The sequence below is a fragment of the Microcaecilia unicolor genome, chromosome 14 (genome assembly GCF_901765095.1).
Source record: "Microcaecilia unicolor chromosome 14, aMicUni1.1, whole genome shotgun sequence".
In the NCBI taxonomy this organism is placed as follows: Eukaryota; Metazoa; Chordata; class Amphibia; order Gymnophiona; family Siphonopidae; genus Microcaecilia; species Microcaecilia unicolor.
The window spans coordinates 17,614,281-17,637,818 of NC_044044.1; the positions used below are offsets into that span (position 1 = coordinate 17,614,281).

Below are 23,538 nucleotides of genomic sequence, written 5' to 3' on the forward strand. Positions count from 1 at the left end.
ACATGCACAATAAGCTAGTGAGGGTAGCTGGGCTTTTTAGCTCTGCTGCATAAGCAGTACCAAACACCAGCAGGATTTAAAGCTATTCCTCTAAGTTGGCTTCCAGCCCTTGGTCAGACTTTGAAATGAAGAGACTGGGAAGAGAAAAACTGGAAACCAGAATCAAAACTGCTAAAACAAAATGATTTCATGCCAATTGGGAGACAAATCTGCTTCACAGTAAGACAAAAGAGTGAGACAGTGATCCTCCTAGGGGGGTTTATAAATAATCAATACATTTGCAGGATAACAGCCAAGGTCCACTTTCGTTAAATAACATTTCTCCTTGGACAAGCGGGGTCACTACAGCCACATAAGTGGTGATGTCACCAATGACAAGAGCCGAGCAGGTCTGCTCTCCCATAGCTCAGAAACCTCTAAAAGGTTTTCTGAGCTTGAACAAGACACAAGTCCCTGGGTTTTAGTTTTGCTACATTTGCAGTTGATTGGGTCTTGTTTCAACACACTGAATTAAAGGAAAGAAAACAAAACCTGCTTTGCACTAGATTAGTGAACAAACATGTGGACAAAGGGGAGCCGGTTGATATTGTATATCTAGATTTTCAGAAGGCATTTGACAAAGTGCCTCATGAGAGACTCCAAAGGAAACTGGAGAGTCATGGGATCGGAGGCAGTGTATTATTATGGATTAAGAGCTGGTTAAAAGATAGGAAGCAGAGAGTAGGGTTGAATGGTCATTATTCTCGATGGAGAAGGGTAGTTAGTGGGGTCCCTCAGGGGTCTGTGCTGGGACCGCTGCTTTTTAACATATTTATAAATGACCTTGAGATGGGAGTAACTAGTGAGGTAATTAAATTCGCAGATGACACAAAGTTATCCAGGGTCGTCTCATCGCAGGAGGAGTGTGAAAGATTACAAGAAGACCTCATGATACTGGGAGCTTGGGCGTCCAAATGGCAGATGAAGTTCAACATTGACAAGTGCAAAGTGATTACAGCTATGTCATGAAAGGTTCCGCTTTAGGAGTTAAGGACCAAGAAAGGGATCTGGGAGTCATCATTGATAGGACGTTGAAATCTTCAGCTCAATGTGTTTCAGCGGCTAAGAAGGCGAACAGAATGTTGAGTATTATTAGAAAAGGGATGGAAAACAAGCATGAAGATGTTATAATGCCGTTATATCGCTCCATGGTGTGACCGCACCTGGAGTATTGTGCTCAGTTCTGGTCGCCTCATCTCAAAAAATATATAAAGGAATTAGAGAAGGTGCAGAGGGCAACAAAAATGATAAAAGGGATGGGACAACTACCCTATGAGGAGAGGTTAAGACGGCTAGGACTCTTTAGCCTGGAGAAAAGGCAGCTGAGGGGTGATATGATAGAGGTCTACAAAATAATGAGTGGGGTACAGCGGACAGATGTGAAGCATTTGTTTACACTTTCTAACAATAATAGAACCAGGGGACACAAGATGAAATTAGAATGTGGTAGGTTTAAAACAAATCGGAGAGAGTTTTTCTTTACTCAGCGCGTAGTTAGACTCTGGAACTCATTGTCGGAGAAGGTAGTGACGGCGGCTGGCCTTGCTGAGTTTAAGGGGGGTCTGGACAGATTCCTGAAGGAAAAGTCCATTGATCGTTATTAAATTTTGGGTTTTTGCCAGGTTCTTTGGGCCTGGATTGGCCGCTGTCGGAGACAGAGTGCTGGGCTTGATGGACCTTTGGTCTCTTCCCAGCGTGGCGGTGCTTATGAAATGATAAACAGTAGTAGTAGTAGTACTTATGTAATTACTATTTGCTATGCCAGAGAAAAAAAACTAATTTTCAAGCAATGCCCAAAATGTGCCTCAAAAGGTCAATAACTGACACCCAACTTGGATGTCAGAAGCCACAGTAATACAGAGGCCCACAAAACCCGCAGTAATACATTAAAACAGTTACTTGAAAAATAATCAAATTTGCACCAAGCAGATCAGAAAAGGTCGACACAAACATCATGACTCTGGGTTGACAAAAAAAAACAAACCCTCGAGTACTCTCTGCTCGGTTTAGGACTTGAAGTGCATAATGTAACGTTTTCTGTGGGGCACCCTTTTAGAATACAATAACACCAGTGGTGCGTAGTCTGTTAAATCTTTATTTATTTATTTGTCGCATTTGTATCCCACATTTTCCCACCCATTTGCAGGCTCAATGTGGCTTACTTTGTTCCGCCACGGCTATCGCCATACCAGAATAAAAGATACAATTAGTAATTACATAAGAACGTGGGTAACATAACGGAGTAAAGCATAAAGTATAAAGAGATCATTATCGGAATAACAGATAAAGCGGTAAATGTTTTAGAGTTCATATGATGGATCGTTATGGTATGCTCTGTTGAAGAGGTAGGTCTTCAGTGATTTCCGAAAATTGATTAGGTCACGCATTTTTTTTCAAATCCAGTGGTAATGCATTTCAAAGCTGCGTACCTATGTAGGAAAAGCTGGATGCATGTATTAGTTTGTATTTTAGTCCTTCGCAGCTGAGGAAGTGGAGATTCAGGAATGTGCGAGATGATCTCAGCGCTGCGTGCATCTGGTAGCGCTATACAAATGTTAATAATAATAATAATCTTTTAGAGTTCCTGGGTGGTAGGTCTATGAGGTCTGACATGTAGACAGGGGCATTTCCGTAGATAATTTTGTGAATCAGGGTGCAAATTTTGAACTTAATACGTTCCCTGAGTGGGAGCCAGTGCAGTTTTTTCTCTAAGGGGTGTGGCACTTTCGTATTTTGTTTTATCAAATATGAGTCTGGCTGCAGTGTTTTGGGCTGTTTGAAGTTTCTTGATGATTTGGTCTTTACAGCCAGCGTAGAGTGCATTGCAGTAGTCTAACAGGCATATTTTCAAAGCACTTTGGGAGGCTAAGTTCCATAGGTTTCTATGGAACTTTGGGAGGCTAAGTGCTTTGAAAATATGCCTGTAGGTGACTTAGCACCATCTTTAAGCTTTTAGGTGGGATGGGGGTAGGATTTAGTGGTGGTGGTGGGGAGGGGTAATAAGAGGTTCACTGTTGAGATGAAGATACATTGTACTAAGTTGACACATGTTATCTGTTGAAATACTAATAAAGAGATTAGAAACATATCTCTACTTGGATGACAGTTTAATCTCTGGAAGTACAGCCTTCATGTTAATGTGGTTGATCAAGGAGATGGTGAAAATCCTTCAATCAATGGGCTTATCATAAATTTTCCAAAATCGCCCATCTGACCCCCACAGAATCATTGGCGTTCACAGGAGTATTGATTCACACCCTTACAGCAAATGCATTTTACCACAACAGAGGGCAGAATCCATAACTACATTAGTCAACAGACCCTTTATGAAATGGGTAATGAGACTCTTGGGTAATATGGCAACAACAGTATATGTAAGTGCCATTAACCAGGCTACACATGAGAGAAATAGAGTAGCTATTTATTTAGTTAGTTTTGTTCAATGGAGTCAAAAGAGTCAACAATCACAACCATTAACATGCAAGCTGTATCTGACCAAGGAATTCAAAGATGACCTTCAATGATGGAGGGACCTAGGGAATCTGCTCAGAGGGAAGAGCAGTAAATAGAAGCAACCTTCAAGGGTGTGTCCATTTCAGCCACCAAGAATCAGTGTCCACTGAAGGCTGGGAAGGGGAAGGAGAAGCTGAATGAAGTAGGGACTCGGGACAAGAGTGAAATGGGACAACCCTCCCCCCCTTTCTCCTGAAATATAACATTAAAGAAAGACAACGATGACATAGAAGAGAGTGTATTGCCTCACCTCGAACATCTCGCCATCACGCAGTGGCCGATTGGTCATCACCACACCATTGTTAAATTCGTCCAGGGGCCGGCGTCGCTCAGCTGTCTTATGGTTGTTGCTGAGCTTGATGAGGGTGCCACATTTCTCATGGAAGAGCAGGGCATCGTTGGAGGTCACTGTGCCACCGGCCTCCTGTGGGCTTCCCAGGCTGACTGAGAGAAGGCTGCTGCCATTATAGGCTGACAAGATGGCGTTGCTGACCACCTCAGACAGCTCCATGCTGGAGAAACCTGAAAGGTATAGGACAGTTGCTAACATATTTGGGTGGTAAGAAGGGCAAGGTCAAACAAGATCATTAAGGAAGAGCAACAGAGAAGGGAGAAAAAAAAAAAGAGACTGGTCCCATCCATTAAATCACGGAAGAGCCGTTGGATGAGTTCTTGTCACAGTGCATGAGACCTTCTGATGCTTATTCATAAGGTGGCTTTGCATGGGGAAGCATTATGGAGCAGTGAAATTTCTTGTTATAGGGCATTAAAAATGATATCAAATCTAACTCTGTGATGGGGTCAAATAAACCACCTCAGCACTACTCACACGGATCCACAGTTACAGCCCAACCAAAGATTACAAGATTCACACACGCATAGAAACAGATTCAAAATTGATAACAGAACAAGTTCCAGTCCCCACCCCTCCTACCCTGAAATAAAACTGATCACAACCGCTGGACACATGCAGAGGAAACAAAAAAAAAAAGAAAAGAGCAGAAGTGTCCCCCAACAGGTACACCAACACGAACAAAAAAGAAGGGGGTTGTCCAACTGTGATTCCAAAAAATGAAATTTATTATAAAAAATCAATACAGTTGCAACAGTGACCCAGTACAGTCCTGCGTTTCGACCCCAAGTGCACCTGCCTCAGGAGTCAAACAGTGCTTTCAAACAAAGTTGATCGCTAATGATAAGGAAGAAAGATCCAATAAGTACAGCACATCCAAGCATCAAAATGCCGCCTCACATTTTGCTTCCCAGACCACATTTTGATGCTTGGATGTGCTGTAGTTACTGGATCTTTCTTCCTTATCAACTGTTAGCGATCAACTTTGTTTGAAAGCACTGTTCGACTCCTGAGGCAGGTGCATTATGTGCTGAAATGCAGGACTGCGTTCAGTCATTGTTGCAGGTATATTGATTGATTTTATAATAAAATTATGCGTGTTGGAACCACATTGGTCTACCCCAGCGGTTCCCAAACTGTGCGTCGCAGCAAATCCTGACCTCCCGCCGCCAACCAAACCACCTCCTCTCTGCTGAAAACATGCCTCACCTGCTCCTCCGGCTAGTGTCTCCCATCCCCTATGTGTCTCCCCCACTCTGCCCCAGGTCCGGCAAATCCCCATCTCTGAACCCCCCCCCCCCCCCCCGTGTCTGCTTGCAAACGTGTCTCCCTCCAGAGGTCTCCAGCAGCAGTAGCATTTCTCACATCGCTGCTGACGCCAGTCCCAAAGTCTTCCTTCTGCTGCATTCGTCCCCTGCGGCAACAGGAAGTTACATCACAGGGAGCTGAACGCGGCAGATGAAAGGTTTCAGGACTGTCGCTGGCAGCGTTGTGTAAAATTCTGCCACTGCCGGGGACCTCTGGAGGGAGACGCGTTTGCAAGCAGACATGGGGAAGGGGGTGTTGAGAGAGGAGGAATCACGATTTGGGGATGGAGAGGAAGGAGAGAAACATGCTTGGAAAAAGCAGCAGCAGGAGCATGGCAGGGAGCCTGAAGTGGAGCTGAAGACTGCAGAGGAGCACCCCCTGCCCCAGCTGCTCCAGGTGACGGTGAGCAGTGGGAAAAAAAACGTGTATGTGTGGGGGGGAGGATACAGTGAAAAACTGCTTGAACACAAAGGGTGCTGGGAACCAAAAAAGTCTGGGAACCACTGGTCTACCTCCTTTTTTGTTTGAGAGAGGAAACCAAGCCAGGAGCACCTTACTGAACTAGATACAAATGTCTGGGACTTTCTTCTCAGAACACTCACCATTGTCAGACTCCAGGCTGCTGGGGAAGTTATCAGGACGAGACTGGCCATGCAGGAGGGCAGGCACTGATGGGACAGAAAGGGAGAGGAGTCTCTATGAATGCAAATGCTGAATGTTCAGACACTGGTTTGAATCAAATTCAGTGATGTAGATGGGCCCTCAAAGAGCTATTACCTTCGTAGCAGCAGGACAGAAACAAATATGCAGCCACTTCAGGCTACATTTTCACACTACTACAGATGAAGAAGAGAGGATTAGAGATAAAGTGACTACGAGGTTACAGAGAGTGACAGAATTAAGGATAAAATTACTCTCCCAAGGTGATACAGAAATGGTGACAGAGCCAGGGATTATACAACCAAGGCACAGGAAGACAAAATGACTTACCTGAGGTCACACACAAATTTGGGGTGGGGGTGGGGAAGCAAAAGCAAAAGAAAAGCTATTTAAAGAATTAAACCAGAAAACCATGAAAAAAAACAAGTAGCAAAAGCACAAATACAGTGGATAAATTTAGAAACCACAAGCAGATCAAAACACAACACAGGATAAGGAGAAATCACAGATGTCAAACTACAGAATAGGACAGTAGACTAACATGGAAACAGATAAATGCAGACTTTGTAGCACTGAACAGAAATGGTCATAAATTTAATTCATTGCTTGATGCGAGTACTGATATATATGGAATAATGTAGCATGTCTCATCCCTTTTAAACTATGTAAACACTAACACTGATATGCTTGAAAAACACTGAGAACATAACTGACAAAATTGTGGATAATGAAGAAGCTGCAATCATCTCAGATACTCGCAATCCCACTGATTAAAAAAAAAATTATGCAAGAAAATCAGACATTGTGTCATTGGAGGTGTGCTATCTGCCAGATGCCAAAATTTAAGATGTTACAGAGAGCTTGCCAAGATTCATATACAATGCTGCTCACTCATGTTGGCACAAATGATACTGCTAGGTACCCCATCGAACATATCAAAAGTGACTTCATAGCTCTGGGTGAAGCAGACAGGTGCACCAGTGGTGTTCTTGTCAATCCTCCCTGTTGAGGGTAAAGGCAGAGAAGCTCATATCCTGGAGATGAATCTGTGGCTGTGTAGATGACCTCGTCAAGAGCATTTTGGCTTCCTGGGCTATGGGATGCCTTTCTAAGGGTGGCTGAACAGAGACGGTGTCCAATTATCAAAGCAGGGAGGAAGTGTCTTCAGCAGCAGACTGGATAACCTACTGAACAGCGCTTTAAATTAGAATCGTTGGGCGGGGGTGATCAAAGCCCCCAAGTAAGTGAAGCATAAAATACCTCTACACAAATGGGAAAAGGGGGCAACGCCTGAAAAGCAGTATATACTAATGCCCTTAGTATGGGAAATAAGGTTTTATATCTTGAGGCTGTGATGGAAGAGGCTGATTTGGATTTAGTGGTGATCACAGGGAACTATGACTGGGATATAGTTATACTGGGCTGTAATCTGTTCAGCAAAGACAGGGTAGGAAGAAAGGGAAGGGGAGTGGCATTATATGTTAAAATGGAAGCGGTGCAAAGAAAAGCTACAAGAATGGTATGGGATTTGCGTTCCAAGACGTATGAAGAGAGACTTGTTGACCTGAACATGTATACCCTGGAGGAAAGGAGGAACAGGGGTGATATGATACAGACGTTCAAATATTTGAAAGGTATTAATCCACAAACAAACCTTTTCCGGAGAGGGGAAGGCGGTAGAACGAGAGGACATGAAATGAGATTGAAGGGGGGCAGACTCAGGAAAGATGTCAGGAAGTATTTTTTCACGGAGAGGGTGGTGGATGCTTGGAATGCCCTCCCGCGGGAGGTGGTGGAGATGAAAACGGTAATGGAATTCAAACATTCGTGGGATATACATAAAGGAATCCTGCTCAGAAGGAAGGGATCCTCAAGAGCTTAGCCGAGATTGGGTGGCAGAGCCGGTGGTGTGAGGCGGGGATAGTGCTGGGCAGACTTATACGGTCTGTGCCCTGAAGAGGACAGGTACAAATCAAGGTAGGGTATACACAAAAAGTAATACATATGAGTTTATCTTGTTGAGCAGACTGGATGGACCGTGCAGGTCTTTTTCTGCCGTCATCTACTATGTTACTATATTAAAGCCACACAACTGTAAGATCTACAAGGTAAGGAAGAGGCACTGTGGGTCAATCTGGAAAGAAGGAATGGAAAATGTATTTACATTGGTTTGATATACAGGCCTCCTTCACAGACAGAAGTGGACAGAGATTTAATTGAAGACATTCAAAATATAGCTGAAAAGGGGAAGTACTATTAATAGGTGATTTTAATTTGCCAGATGTTAAGCAAATCACTCTTCAACAGGCTCAACTGAGCACATCGAGTTCACCATGAAATTGTGGCAAACGCATCCCATCTGAACTATGAAGATTAACTATTTGGCATCCTAAATCCAGATGCAGTGAGAAATATTCCACAAAATTTCAGTTATGTTTATATTTATTTATATCCTGTCTTATACCCAAGGCAGGTAACAACGCAACATGCATAACAACCCCAAAATAATACAAATCACAAATCAGTACAATAACAGCATAAGTACAAGAGAGAAAAAAAACACCTGAAAGCATCATCGATGAGTATGAAGATCCAGAAAATAACATTTCAGCATTTGCTTAAATGCAGTGTTCTATTGAATTTTCAAAGAACAAGACATAGTAACATAGTAGATGACAGCAGAAAAAGACCTGCACGGTCCATCCAGTCTGCCCAAGAAGATAAATTCATATGTGCTACTTTTTAATTTGTACTGTCCTCTTCAGGGCACAGACCGTGTAAGTCTGGCCAGCCCTATCCCCGCCTCCCAACCACCAACCCCGCCTCCCACCACCAGCTCTGGCACAGACTATATAAGTCTGCCCAGCACTATCCCTGACTCCCACCACTGGCTCTGGCACAGACCGTATAAGTCTGCCCAGCACTATCCCTGACTCCCAACGCCAGCTCTGGCACAGACCGTATAAGTCTGCCCAGCACTAGCCCTGACTCCCACCACCGGCTCTGGCACAGACCGTATAAGTCTGCCCAGCACTATCCCTGACTCCCACCACCGGCTCTGGCACAGACCGTATAAGTCTGCCCAGCACTATCCCTGACTCCCACCGCCAGCTCTGGCACAGACCGTATAAGTCTGCCCAGCACTATCCCTGACTCCCACCACCGGCTCTGGCACAGACCGTATAAGTCTGCCCAGCACTATCCCCGCCGCCCAACCACCAGCCCCGGCACAGACCGTATAAGTCTGCCCAGCACTAGCCCCGCCTCCCAACCACCAGCCCCAGCACAGACCGTATAAGTCTGCCCAGCACTATCCCTGACTCCCACCGCCAGCTCTGGCACAGACCGTATAAGTCTGCCCAGCACTATCCCCGCCGCCCAACCACCAGCCCCGACATAGACCGTATAAGTCTGCCCAGCACTAGCCCGGCCGCCCAACCACCAGCCCCGGCACAGACCGTATAAGTCTGCCCAGCACTAGCCCCGCCTCCCAACCACCAGCTCTGCCACAATTTATTCCATGCCTGAGGTCCAGCAACAGAAAAAGAACCAGTTCTTGTAAGTTCAAATTGCAGACACCTTAAATCTGGTATAACAAGCAGCCCAGCATTAACAGAATGCAGCGCCCTTGATGGTACTTAATGCTGAACAGGTGCATGCAAATAGAAGGAGTAGTCATGATATAAACCCTGATGGACCAGCAACAACAATTTAAAACTGAATTCGCTGTGCCACAGGCAACCAGATCAGTTGTCGCAACATGGGTGATATACGACCATGCAAGGCCAGTCACCATCTGAGCCGTTGAGTTCAGGAACATCTGCAAGCAATATTTTGACAGGCCTAGATACACAATATTGACGTAGTGCAAAACACTAGGGATCGTGGCCTGCACAACCTTTCGAAAGTCAATCCAAGGTAGCAAAAGTTTAAGCTTGCTCAACAGTCGTAAATCGATAGCAGGAATTCCTAACCACCGCCTGAATTTGAGGTTTAAATGTCAGCAAGGTATCCAGCAGACACCTAAATTTTTCTCCGTATCAGATATTGTGATGGGAACACCAGCCAAGAGAATGGTTGAGGAAAGCTCTGTGGAAGGCTCAGAAGAGACAACCAAAATCTCTGTTTTTCCTACATTTAACCACAAACAGTTAACAGTCATCCATCACAGATTTCCCTCAAACATCTCTTGTGTCTGTGATATTAATTGTTGCTCTCTCTGGCACTAAATCCACCGGGTACTTTAACTACTAGATGATGAATTTTGCCTTAATCCCAGACACCAACGAGCCACAGAAAATATATCTGCGGTTTTACGTAATTTGAAGCTTCTGGGATTCTCATTTAATGGAACTTCAAAACAGCGAACAACTTATTTCTTATTTATTTAGATTTTGCTCACACCTTTTTCAGTAGTAGCTCAAGGTGAGTTACATTTAGGTACACACTGGATATTTCTGTCCCAGGAGAGCTCACAATCTAAGTTTGTACCTGAGGCAATGGAGGGTTAAGTGACTTGCCCATGATCACAAGGAGCAGCGGTGGGATTTGAACCGTGCTCTAACCACTAGGCCACTCCTCCACTCCAGAATCTTGCTATTCTTTGGGGTTCTACATGGAATGTCGCTACTCTTTGAGATTCTGCATGGAATCTTGTCACTCTTTAAGATTCCAGAATCTTATTTATTTAGATTTTGCTCACAGTAGCTCAAGGTGAGTTACATTCAGGTACTCTGGATATTTCTCTGTCCCAGGAGGGCTCACAATCTAAGTTTGTACCTGAGGCAATGGAGGGTTAAGTGATTTGCCCAAGATCACAAGGAGCAGCAGCGGGATTTGAACCGGCCACCTCTGGATTGCAAGACTGGCACTCTAACCACTAGGCCACTCCTCCACTTATTAGATGACATCAAGCTAAGAGTATCCCAATGTCCTTAGATGGAAACTGATCAAAACCAAGTACATCTCCTCAAGCGAAGGCCATACTATCAAGAATTTGGATGGAAAGGCATAGATAATCTTGAGTTGATGACTGTGCAATAATCCAATCTAAAACACCAAGAGAAAAGCTTGGCAAAAGGTAACACAAGAGAGAAAGTAATACTGAGAAATGCTTTAACAGCATAAAATAAGATACAAGCCAATGATCAGTCTGAAATCCATCTGTTCTCACACAGCTTTGGAATCAGACTGGCTACAAGAACAACTTCAATCAGTTGGATGTATAAACAAGAAAACTCTTCCATACCCACCAGCTAATCTACGAGAAAATATGTGTGCTGAGACTACATCTTGAGAGCTGAAGGAGGCCTGGGCCCTATAGCAAGAGATTAAAGCTACAGAACTACTACAGCATACTCTTAAGGTATCAACAGACCAAAATGCTAAACAGGCACTAAAGTATTAAAAAAAACAGCTACATGGAATTTCCATAATCAAGCCTGTCCCAAAGAAAAGGAATGAGAGAACCACAGTGCACTCGGAGAGATAAAAGAGCATGCCTTACAACAGAGCCACAGGCTTGATAAAAAAAGAACTTCCAAGCATACCTGGATAAGCTGACTATAGATGGTACGTACATCTTATGAACTCCAGAAAGAAGCTCTCTTTGGCACAGTGCAAGTACTATGATGAGCGTTAGCAGTAAATTTGAGAGACTGAGATACTCCACATGCGCAGACAGAGGAGTGAGGTTTATTCCCGACATGTTATGCGCAAAACTAACCCACTTGGAGGAGTGGCCTAGTGATTAGGGTGGTGGACTCTGGTCCTGGGGAACTGAGTTCAATTCCCACTTCAGGCACAGGCAGCTCCTTGTGACTCTGGGCAAGTCACTTAACCCTCCATTGCCCCATGTAAGCTGCATTGAGCCTGCCATGAGTGGGAAAGCACAGGGTACAAATGTAAAAAAAAAAACAAAAAAAAACCCAGCAACTTTCTAAGCACACCTCAATATGTTAGCTTTGCATATCACTTCAAAAAGAACAATAAGGGATCTATATCTATCTCCAATGTAACCCGAACAGCTATGGGGGTTGTTTACCAAAGCTTAGCTCAAATTATCATTATACTCCTATGGGCCCTGAGGCAGAGAACTCAAGCTAAGCTTTAGTAAACAACCCCTCTTATGTCCAAAAACAAGCTAAAATAAATTGCTGTTGTAATCAAAACATCAACACTGTTATATAAATTTGGATCTTCAGAGGAAAACTTCCACTTAAGCCTTTGGCTTTGAAATGTATCAGTGGAAGTAGGTGAAACACCTCATCTCTTCATTAATCCAAACAACATTTTAAACATTTTTTCCAAACAATTTTTCTATTCTTATTATTATTATTATTTGTTGCATTTGTATCTCACATTTTCCCACCTCTTTACAGGCTCAATATATACTTAATGTCATGTTCTTTTGACTCAATGTTTTATCAATGTTTTCAAACGCACAAGTCCATCAATAAATATGTTGATAAATATAACATCTGAATTTTTAACTGGGGTGGGGGGGGGGTGGGGGGGGGGGGGGGTTACTGTGCCAACACGTGTTTTGCCCAAAAGCTGTTTCAAAGCGAACCCCTATAAAGAAAGATAATATATTTTTTGTATTTTATTTAACTCTCAAAAGAAATCCCCCGAAGAAACCAAGGTACCTTAATCTTAATGCGATGTGTATCCCCAGCTGCAAAGGAATTAAATACAAACAGTCATACGCTACTACTTTTGCGTATAAAAGCACACAGATCTGGAACGCATTACCCATGGCCCTGAAAAATATGGACAATCTAACCAGCTTTCGCAAATCTTTGAAGACACACCTCTTCAACAAAGCCCACGAAAGACATCCTTAATAAATCATTCGTCAAATCACTTAGGTGCATCATAAACCCTTCTCACAACACCTCTCTAGCACCTTGCACCTAATTCATTTACCTTCAGCTTATTATCGTCTGTATTTAAGATCATGTAATGACTGCATCATAACAACACTCTGTAAGCCACACTGAGCCTGCAAAAAGGTGGGATAATGTGGGGTACAAATGCAATAAATAAATAACCTGCTTCAACACTGAAAGATGGCCACGGCGTTCTAAAAGCTTTTAAATGCCAAGGTCATCTAATATGAGATTCATCCAATTCCAGACTGAAATTAGACTGTCATCCACTCAATTTCTTTATTCAAGTTGAAAGGTTCTATAGATTGTAGTTTATATATCCATAGCTGTTCTTTATCATTTTTATCTTCAAGATTCCCACTTTCCCATCCACTTAATATTACATCAATGACTCACCACCGTATTTCTGATACAGTGTACCCTGCCGTCAGCCAGTGTTGACCAGCGGGGCATCCAAGGTATTTGTAGTAATGCGTGATTTGTGTTCATTCAACCTCATTTTAATTTTTCTTGATGTTCGACCAATATATATTTTATCACATGAGCATTGTGTCAGATATACATAATTAGCAGTATCGCAATCTGTGTGGTACAAAGATTTTATACAAGAGAACATGAAATGAGATTGAAGGGGGGCAGACTCAAGAAAAATGTCAGGAAGTATTTTTTCACGGAGAGAGTAGTGGATGCTTGGAATGCCCTCTCGCGGGAGGTGGTGCAAATGAAAACGGTAACGGAATTCAAACATGCGTGGGATAAGCATAAAGGAATCCTGTGCAGAAGGAATGGATCCTCAGGAGCATAGTCGAGATCGGGAGGTGGGGCTGGTGGTTGGGAGGTGGGGATAGTTCTGGGCAGACTTATACAGTCTGTGCCAGAGCCGGTGGTGGGAGGTGGGGCTGGTGGTTGGGAGGCGGGGATAGTGCTGACCAGACTTATACGGTCTGTGCCTTGAAGAGGACAGGTACAAATGAAAGTAGGGTCTACACAAAAAGTAGCACATATGTGTTGTCTTGTTGGACAGACTGGATGGACCGTGCAGGTCTTTTTCTGCCGTTATCTACTATGTTAGTATGTAAGTCCGTTTTTTGCGGATGACTCCGACTACTGACATCCACAGTAGATGCACAGTATGTGTGGCCAAAACATCTCTATGAGTTGTGCCACCTTTATACCTCAAAAACTCTCCAATTTTCCAACTTCTGTTAAAAGCAACAGTAGGATGTTCCTGAAAACAATCACGGAGTTGTAAAACGTGCCAGTGTAGATGAATAGTGATAAAATATATATTGGTCGAACATCAAGAAAAATTAAAATTAGGTTGAATGAATTTTATTTTATTTTAATTACATTTATAGCCTGCGCTTTCCCACTCATGGCAGGCTCAATGCGGCTTACATGGGGCAATGGAGGGTTAAGTGACTTGCCCAGAGTCACAAGGAGCTGCCTGTGCCGGGAATTGAACTCAGTTCCCCAGGACCAAAGTCCACCACCCTAACCACTAGGCCACTCCTCCACAGAAATCACGCATTACTACAAATACCTTGGATGCCCCACTGGTACAATACTGGCTGAAGGCTCGACACACTGTATCAGAAATACGGTGGCGAGTCATTGATGTAATATCGAGTGGGAAGGTGGGAATCTTGAAGATAAACTTAATTACAAAGAATAGCAATGGATATATGAACTACAATCTATAGAACCTTTCGGCTTCAATAAATAAATTGAGTGGATGACATTAGTCTAATTTCAGTCTGGAATTGGATGAATCTCATATCAGCTGACCTTGGTGTTTAAAAGCTTTTAGAACGCCGTGGCCGTCTTTCAGTGTTGAAGCAGGTTGTGATACACATCGCATGAAGATTAAGGTACCTTGGTTTCTTCAGGGGATTTCTTTTGACTTTTGAGCGTTAGGTAACATATTTTTTGTATTTTATTTTTCTTTATAGGGGTTCGCCTTGAAACTGCTTTTGGGCGAAACACACGTCGGCACAGTAACCCCCCAGTTAAAATTCAGATAAGTTATATTTATCAACATATTTATTGATGGACTTGTGCGTTTGAAAACGTCAACAAAGCACTGAGTCAAAAGAATATGACATTAAATATATAAACAATAAGAACATAAAAATTGTTTGGAAAAAATGTTTAAAATATTGCTTGGATTAATAAAGAGATGAGGTGTTTCACCTACTTCCACTGATACATTTCAAAGTCAAAGGGCTTCAGTGGAAGTTTGCCTCTGAATATCCAAATTTACATAACAGTGATGATGTTTTGATTACAAAAGCAATTTATTTTTAGCTTTGCATATCACAGCATACAAGCTCGAGAAGAAAGCTCTTTAGTCCAATATGTGTGCTGAGAAAACCAACATGAGAGACTAAAATCATTCAGAACATAACCAAACTTACAAGCCAGGGTCATTCCTGTCATGATATGCACCAAACAAGCCTTTTTAGACACACTAACAAGAGTCAGTAGCACTTCTGGGATCAGAACCAAGGTACAGGGAGACAAAGTCACTTGCACTAAGGGACAGACTCAGAATTCACTACACTCACCTTCATCTCCCGACACTGGTTCCTCTGCCTCTTCCTGCGCCGGTGTGTCACATGACACTAGTGTGACTTGGGTGCACTTTCCATATAGGTCCACCACGGCCCAGACGCGAGTAGGGATCCCGGAGGCAGCCACACCACAATCCTGTCCGTTCACCCAGAGGCGCAGGTCTCCACTACCAGTGCGCTGCACCCCAACCCGATCCCCCTCCCCAAGTTGGTCCAGGTCCTGTCCATATTCCTCAAGGATGGAGCGCCCATCCCGAAGCACTGAGCACCCCGAGATGATCCAGGAGCCCCCTTTCAAGCCGGTAGCACTGCTTGGGAAGTCCAGAAGGCTGGGGTCCAGGGCTGTCACCCCAAGTTCAATAGAACCACTCCAAGAATTCACCTGTGGATGGGAAGGAAAACAATCAGGACTTAGGTACACTAGAAGACTTGTGGAGGTGTATTTTTTCAGTACTGGAATGGGGTACACCATTATGCATTTACGCTATGACACAATGATAAGTACCTTCTAAACAGCAAAGGCTGTTCCACTCCAAGCCACAAAAAAAGGAGGTACAAACCCTCACGGAACCTTGAGATATAGTACAAAAAAAGTGAGGAGAACGAATGAGGATACCAAAAAATATATTTATTCATATAAAAAAAGATAGATGATGACCTGACACGGCCATGTTTCGGCCCAAAGGCCTGCCTCAGGGGTCTTTTACAACCTCAGGCCGTATGATGTGCATACGCTTTGAAAACGTCTCTTATGAGAGGAGTATTACAGGCTTGTTCCTGATTACAACAAAAAAATTTCTTTCCGAGGAGAGGAGACCCAAGTGAGTCCAGCCTTACCATTTTTTGGTATCCTCATTCGTTCTCCTCACTTTTCTTGTACTATGTTCCACTCCAAGAACATGTAACCCTTCCCATCTCATCCTAAGGAACCACTTCTTAATATATCCCATTAACGGATGGCTCTCTTATACAGCAAGAACCTTGGTTTTAAATGTGCCAGTAGTTCAGGCCCTCTCCCAGGCTCTATGATCACTGCAAATCAGGGAATCCAGAGTAAGAAAGCATAGTGTGAACCCCTGAGCTATGGTATGGTCCTATCTCACCTAATATCATTCCAGCTGAACTGTAAGCATACCCTATATACTTTTTCCCTTTATTAGATTGTAAGCTCTTTGAGCAGGGACTGTCTTTCTTCTATGTTTATGCAGTGCTGCGTATGCCTTGTAGTGCTATAGAAATGCTAAATAGTAGTAGTAGTAGTATTCTTACCGATTTCCCCTTTTTCTTGTCCCAGGGCCCATCCTCCCACCTATATTCAACAGACTGGGTCTCACCAACTTGCATCAGCTCCCACACCTCACACCACTTCCGGTCCTCATGCTCTAGCTACTACAACAACAAAAAAATGAGCAAGCAGGGCAGCCACCCCAGAATGCCATGTTGCCCTTTTGACCTTTGGAATCTGTCTGAGCCTAAGCACAAAAAATTAAGGGGACACTGAATGACTTGTCCTGTATACATGTACGTTTCCAGGTTTCCCTAATAGATGTATCATCCCCACAGAGATGAAGAAAATTATTAAGCAACCAGAGATCCAATCAGAGACCTGGAAACTGCAGCTCTATGCAAACGAAACATTCGTTGCTAACCTACAATCGTCCTTCGTGGTTGAAATCTGCAAGCTGTGCAGATACTTAAATACTATCGTCGCAGTAGAAGGGTGTTTTGTCATTTTGCATGCAGAATGTATCTTGTGCCTGTATTCCCCTGCTTGTGGACAAAGACTTGTTCAGTACCTCCTGCGGATGTGTATGTGGGGAGGGGTGCAGGAGATCTGTCTGTATGCCTAATAATATTGTGGAAGGGGGTCTCCGATTTATTCATTCATGACACTTGTACCCCACATTAGCCCGAGATAGCCTCAAGTTCAATGTGGCTTACAAACCATAAAGGTGAATAAAACATAGCAATGCACAAAATATAGCACAATAAGTTGCTTAATGATCTTGAGAATGAGTGGCATATCAAACCAAGCCAATATACCACATTCTAGCTCTCCATAAGGTAATCAATAGAAATCAAACAAAATAAAACATGGAAAAAGCTAATCAAAAAATGTATTAAGTAATGTCCAATAAAAAAAAGTATCATCTTATTTTCTTTTCCATGTTTTATTTTGTTTGATTTCTATTGATTACCTTATGGAGAGCTAGTATGTGGTATATTGGCTTGGTTTGATATGCCACTCATTCTCAAGATCATTAAGCAACTTATTGCAATCTGTGCTGTATTTTGTGCATTGCTATGTTTTATTCACCTTTATGGTTTGTAAGCCACATTGAACTTGGGGTACAAGTGTCATGAATGAATAAACAAATCGGAGACCCCCTTCCACGATATTATTAGGCATACAGACAGATAAGTACATAAGTAGTGCCATACTGGGAAAGACCAAAGGTCCATCTAGCCCAGCATCCTGTCACCGACAGTGGCCAATCCAGGTCAAGGGCACCTGGCACGCTCCCCAAACGTAAAAACATTCCAGACAAGTTATACCTAAAAATGCGGAATTTTTCCAAGTCCATTTAATAGCGGTCTATGGACTTGTCCTTTAGGAATCTATCTAACCCCTTTTTAAACTCCGTCAAGCTAACCGCCCGTACCACGTTCTCCGGCAACGAATTCCAGAGTCTAATTACACGTTGGGTGAAGAAACATTTTCTCCGATTCGTTTTAAATTTACCACACTGTAGCTTCAACTCATGCCCTCTAGTCCTAGTATTTTTGGATAGCGTGAACAGTCGCTTCACATCCACCCGATCCATTCCACTCATTATTTTATACACTTCTATCATATCTCCCCTCAGCCGTCTCTTCTCCAAGCTGAAAAGCCCTAGCCTTCTCAGCCTCTCTTCGTAGGAAAGTCGTCCCATCCCCACTATCATTTTCGTTGCCCTTCGCTGTACCTTTTCCAATTCTACTATATCTTTTTTGAGATACGGAGACCAGTACTGAACACAATACTCCAGGTGCGGTCGCACCATGGAGCGATACAACGGCATTATAACATCCGCACACCTGGACTCCATACCCTTCCTAATAACACCCAACATTCTATTCGCTTTCCTAGCCGCAGCAGCACACTGAGCAGAAGGTTTCAGCGTATCATCGACAACGACACCCAGATCCCTTTCTTGATCCGTAACTCCTAACGCGGAACCTTGCAAGACGTAGCTATAATTCGGGTTCCTCTTACCCACATGCATCACTTTGCACTTGTCAACATTGAACTTCATCTGCCACTTGCACGCCCATTCTCCCAGTCTCGCAAGGTCCTCCTGTAATCGTTCACATTCCTCCTGCGACTTGACGACCCTGAATAATTTTGTGTCATCGGCGAATTTAATTACCTCACTAGTTATTCCCTCCCCACTAACACACCTCTCTATCTCTCTCTCCATAGGTAGCACAAAATAGTGACTCGGTACTGACATTTCTAGGAACCAAACCTGGGAGCATATATATAACTCAGGACAGTCGCCTTTTCTATGATGCCAATTTCTTGTTCACTGTATGACTGCAATCTATATTGTTGGGTACAGTGTGTATATCTAATATGGGGGGAGGCGGGTCTTCGGTACCTTCCGGTCTATGCGGACAGTGAACACCTGGCCGTCGCGCAGCGGCTCGCGGCTCAGCACCAGCCCGTGGTTGAACTCCTGCACGGGTTGGGTGCGCTGTGCCGTGCGGTTCCCGTTGCACAGCGTCACCAGCTTCCCGGTGCGGGGGTGCAGCTCAGCCGAAGGTGCCGCCGCCATCTTCCCATCCCAACCCCCCCCCACCACCCCCTTCCTTCCTCCGAAAGTGCGCGCGCAAGCGACGCCGTTTCCGGGCGTCAAGGCCCCCACCAACGGTTCCGCACGCATTGCGCACGCGCACCACACACCGCGACGCCCATCTCGCTCTCTCCCTCCCCCTTTGGCGCACGCGGCCTTTCGACGTCGTTCGTGTTCCAGACGTGTCACACGCTGCGCGACGCTTTTCTTCAGCGGCCAATGACTGATTGCGGGGGGGGGGGGGGGCGGGGGATGTGGTGCTGCTTTACGGTAGTGTGTCATTTTCGTTTTCCGCAGTGTGGCTGAGCTGGTTATTACATTCGGGACCTGTTAGGTTGTTTTTTTTTTTTTAAATCAACTTTATTAAAGGCTATTTGACATTCCAATAATACAAAGTCATGTAGAGTCGAATTATATAGTCTTTATTAACATGTTATGTATGTAAATATCAAGGAACATTACGCTTCAAACATGAAGCATAAACATAAATGAGCAGGTGAGAGGAAACATTCTTGCTTATTTATGTAAACACCCAGCAATGATCAAACAAGCCGTTTACAAGTTGAGGAAATGAATAGAGAAATGTCTTCATTTCCTAGACAATAATACAATATTCCACCATTAAAAAAAATAGACAACTTAGAATTATCTTTCCAATGTTGAATAACTAAGAATTATATATAAATATAAAAAGATGTATACATTAAAAGACTAGTCATTACAGTACAAAATCCTGATATATCTTCTCCATTGCCCCAGTTACAAAAACTTAGATTGTGAGTCCGGGCACAATGAAAGTGACTGCATATAATAAATGCAGTACAGTAGCGAGGGCGGCTGACACCCGAGGGGGGGGGGGGGGGGGCAGTTATGTATGGGAGGGGTTAGTGTTGGTGGGGTAGTAGGGACATTTTGATGGTTGGGAGAGTAGAGAATGGGGGAGGCAGTTTGAAAGGAGGAACTCCAGTATCTTTCACTGTATATAAGTTTCTGTGCTACAGACCCCGGAATGTGTTATCTCACTGAAAGACACTGGGCATTTTTTTTTTGTGGGGGAGGCTTATTTCTCTGGAAACCCAATCCGATTTGGTCCATTTTTATACTCAATGCGTATTTTTATCCATTTTCTCCACATACTTTCATTCTATTCCATTACAATTTTTAGAGTTATTTTTGCCCCTGACAGGCAGACATTTTTCAGCTCCTTTTATCTAATTCTTTCCAACTTCTGTTGGGTTGGAAAATATAAACATGATGGCCAGCTATAGTTATTACAGAGGGAGACAGAAACCAGCTTTTACTATGGGTAGAAAATATACATTCATTAAATAGTAACACCAAGAGGCAGCTGAGGGGAGTTATGATAGAGGTCTATAAAATCCTGAATAGAGTGGAACGGGTAAACACGAATTGATTGTTTACTCTATCAAAAAGTACAAAGACTAGAGAGATACTCCATGAAGAAACGTAGTAGCACATTTAAAACCAATAGAAGAAAATATGTTGTCACTAACATATATTTAAGCTCTGGAACTCTTTCCCAGAGGATGTGATAAAAGCAATTAATGTAGCTGGGTTTGTTTTGGACAAATTCCTGGAGGAAAAGTTCATAAACCATTATAAGGTAGACCTGGGGAAAGCAGAATAAAACACAAAAAGGTGCCCTAAATGACCAGATGACCCCTGGAGGAATTCGTGCATGAACCAAGAGTTCTCTGTTCTCTCAATGACCACCGCTTTCAGATACATCCCGTAAAGTCAGCCTATTACGAATCAACAAGGCATTGTGCATTCTTTTGACTGACTCCTCTCTGGAATTAACTCTCCTCTATGCTCCGTCTTGAGCCTTCCTTCCCAAAATTCAGAACGTCTCTGAAAACACATTTGAGAAAACCTTTGGCGTACACCTTGACACTGACAGTTTTGCCTGTAATCTGTGTCTTTCCTTTTTTTTTTAATGGTTTTCTCATTCATTCTTCTGCCCTCTTTCTCCTCTCTTGCAGTACCTGTCCTTTCCTATCTCAAATGGTGTTCCTATGTATTTTATACTAATATTGTCATTGAATTCCAGGGTTGTTAAATGTGTATATTTTTAATACTGGTTCACGGTAGTTCTATTATTAGATTTCAATTTACTATTTTCAAGTTTACCTTTTTGTATTTATGTTTATTCTTGGTTATTTTACTATTGTTATGCTATTAACAACATTGTAAGTTTTCCGTTCAAACATGATCCAACAGAAATCACAAATGAAATCATACACAGCCTCCAGATCATGAATTCATGGGCAGATGCATTTCAATTAAAACTCAACGCAGAAAAAAACACAATGTCTCATCCTCTCATCACAATACAACACGAACAAACCCACCACTATAAACACCCCAGGCTACACCCTTCCTGTCTCAGACAGACTGAAAATTCTCAGAGTTACAATTGACCGAAATCTCACACTAGAAAGCCAACTGAAAAACACAACAAAGAAAATGTTCCATTCAATGTGGAAACTCCAAAGAGTAAAACCTTTCTTCCCAAGGGAAATATTCCGCAGCCTGGTACAATCAGTGGTGCTAAGCCACCTAGATTACTGTAATGCCATCTACGCCGGATGCAAAGAACAAATCATTAAGAAACTCCAAACTGCCCAAAACACAGCAGCCAGACTCCTATTTGGTAAAACGAAATACGAAAGCGCCAAACCCCTAAGAGAAAAACTACACTAGCTCCCACTAAGAGAACGAATTGCGTTCAAAATCGGTACCCCGGTCCATAAAATCATTCACGGCGAGGCCCCGGTATATATGTCAGACCTCATAGACTTACCAACCAGGAGCACAAAAAGGTCAGCACACACATTCTTGAATCTCCACTACCCCAGTTGCAAAGGACTTAAATATAAATCAACATATGCATCCAGCTTCTCCTACATCACACGCAACTATGGAACGCACTAGCAAATGCCATAAAAACAACGTACGACCTAACAATCTTCCAAAAACTACTAAAAACCAACCTGTTTAAAAAGACATACCACAATGATCCATCCTAAATACCAGATAACGAAACTTAGAACTGAACAAAACCGAACCCTCGATACTTGACTGCTTAATTTACTCTGTCACCATTGAACTTTAACGCAATACCACTTCATTTCTTACTCCGGAAATGACCTGTCTATACCTGACTGCTTAAAGTACTCTGTTACTTATGAACTTTAATGCAATTCCAATCTGTATTTCTCATTCCGATAATGGCCTTGGGTGAATCTCTTCATAAAGGCAGTTAATAAATCCCAATAAATAAATAAATAAATAAATAAATAAACATTGTACACCGCTTTGCTATCGTTGAAGAAAAGTGGTATAAATAAACGAACCATAAACCATCCTCTTTTAATTCTCTCTTCCAGCAAGGATATTTTGCGTTCCCGAAGCTTCTTTGGTTGGGTTTTATGCCGCAGGCCCTATGCTATTTCTGAATTGCTGCCTTCAGACATGACTAGGGTACCGAAAGTGTGGGTCTCATAATATCCTATGGAAGGGCACTACAACCTTCTTGTGTCTATAGCTGATGCACTGAAGAATCCTGTTAGCTTCCTGTGCATTGTGACTTTTGCTTCAGAAGTTAAGAATCTTTGGAGCGGCAGCGGAAGTGACATCACAATGGAAGAGCACAGCAGCCTGTCTTTCTCCAAGAGTTGAAAAGAGCCACGGATTAGCTGCCTTGCGTTTTATGTAAGCCTTCCCATTTAAGATGGGCTTCCACAAGCCGCAGTACCCCGGGCCGTGTTTCCAATAACGGCCCACCACTTCTGCTTCTTCGAAGTGGCCGTCTTTCCCTATCCCTTCCTCTCTCTCTCACCTGTTCCTGAGACTTTTCACAGCTTTCGACATGGAAAGCAAATCAGAACAGGAGGCTTCAGGATCATGTAGCTCGTCCAGCCAGAAACATCATTACAAGGGGATTTTAAAGAACAAGGAGTCCGTGGAATCCGCTGTCGACACAGACTTACATGTGGATAGGTACCGGCAAATAATGCTATGGGGATTCAGCCAGAAGATTGTGTCTTCTTACCACTACTACTGCTATTCATTATTTCTATAGTGCTACTAGACATTCATAGTCTGTACACAAACACTTAGGAGATAGTCCCAGACAAACAGGACAAATAAGAGATTAGGGTGTTTTATTTACTATGAGCCAAATTCTATAAATGGGTTCTTAAAAATTGGCCCTGAAAAACCACACGGTTAGCGTAATTCTATAAACTACGCCTAAAATTAGGCGTAGTTTAGAGAATATGCACACGCGCCAGCCACTCTTGTGACCAGGGGCGTAGCTACGTGGGGCCACGGGGGTGTGGGCC

The 23,538-nt window shown here is 43.2% G+C and overlaps 1 protein-coding gene across 1 annotated transcript in view; it reads right to left on the minus strand.

The window, feature by feature from the left end:
• Window positions 1–23,065, minus strand: part of NEURL4 (neuralized E3 ubiquitin protein ligase 4) — a 67,734-nt gene extending 44,669 nt beyond the window's left edge. Inside the window, 6 exon segments of the mRNA XM_030186423.1 lie at window positions 3,803–4,074; window positions 5,815–5,880; window positions 15,330–15,717; window positions 18,977–19,132; window positions 19,134–19,191; window positions 23,034–23,065. Coding sequence (XP_030042283.1) covers window positions 3,803–4,074; window positions 5,815–5,880; window positions 15,330–15,717; window positions 18,977–19,132; window positions 19,134–19,191; window positions 23,034–23,065 — 972 coding nt within the window.
• Window positions 23,066–23,538: the final 473 nt, after the last annotated feature.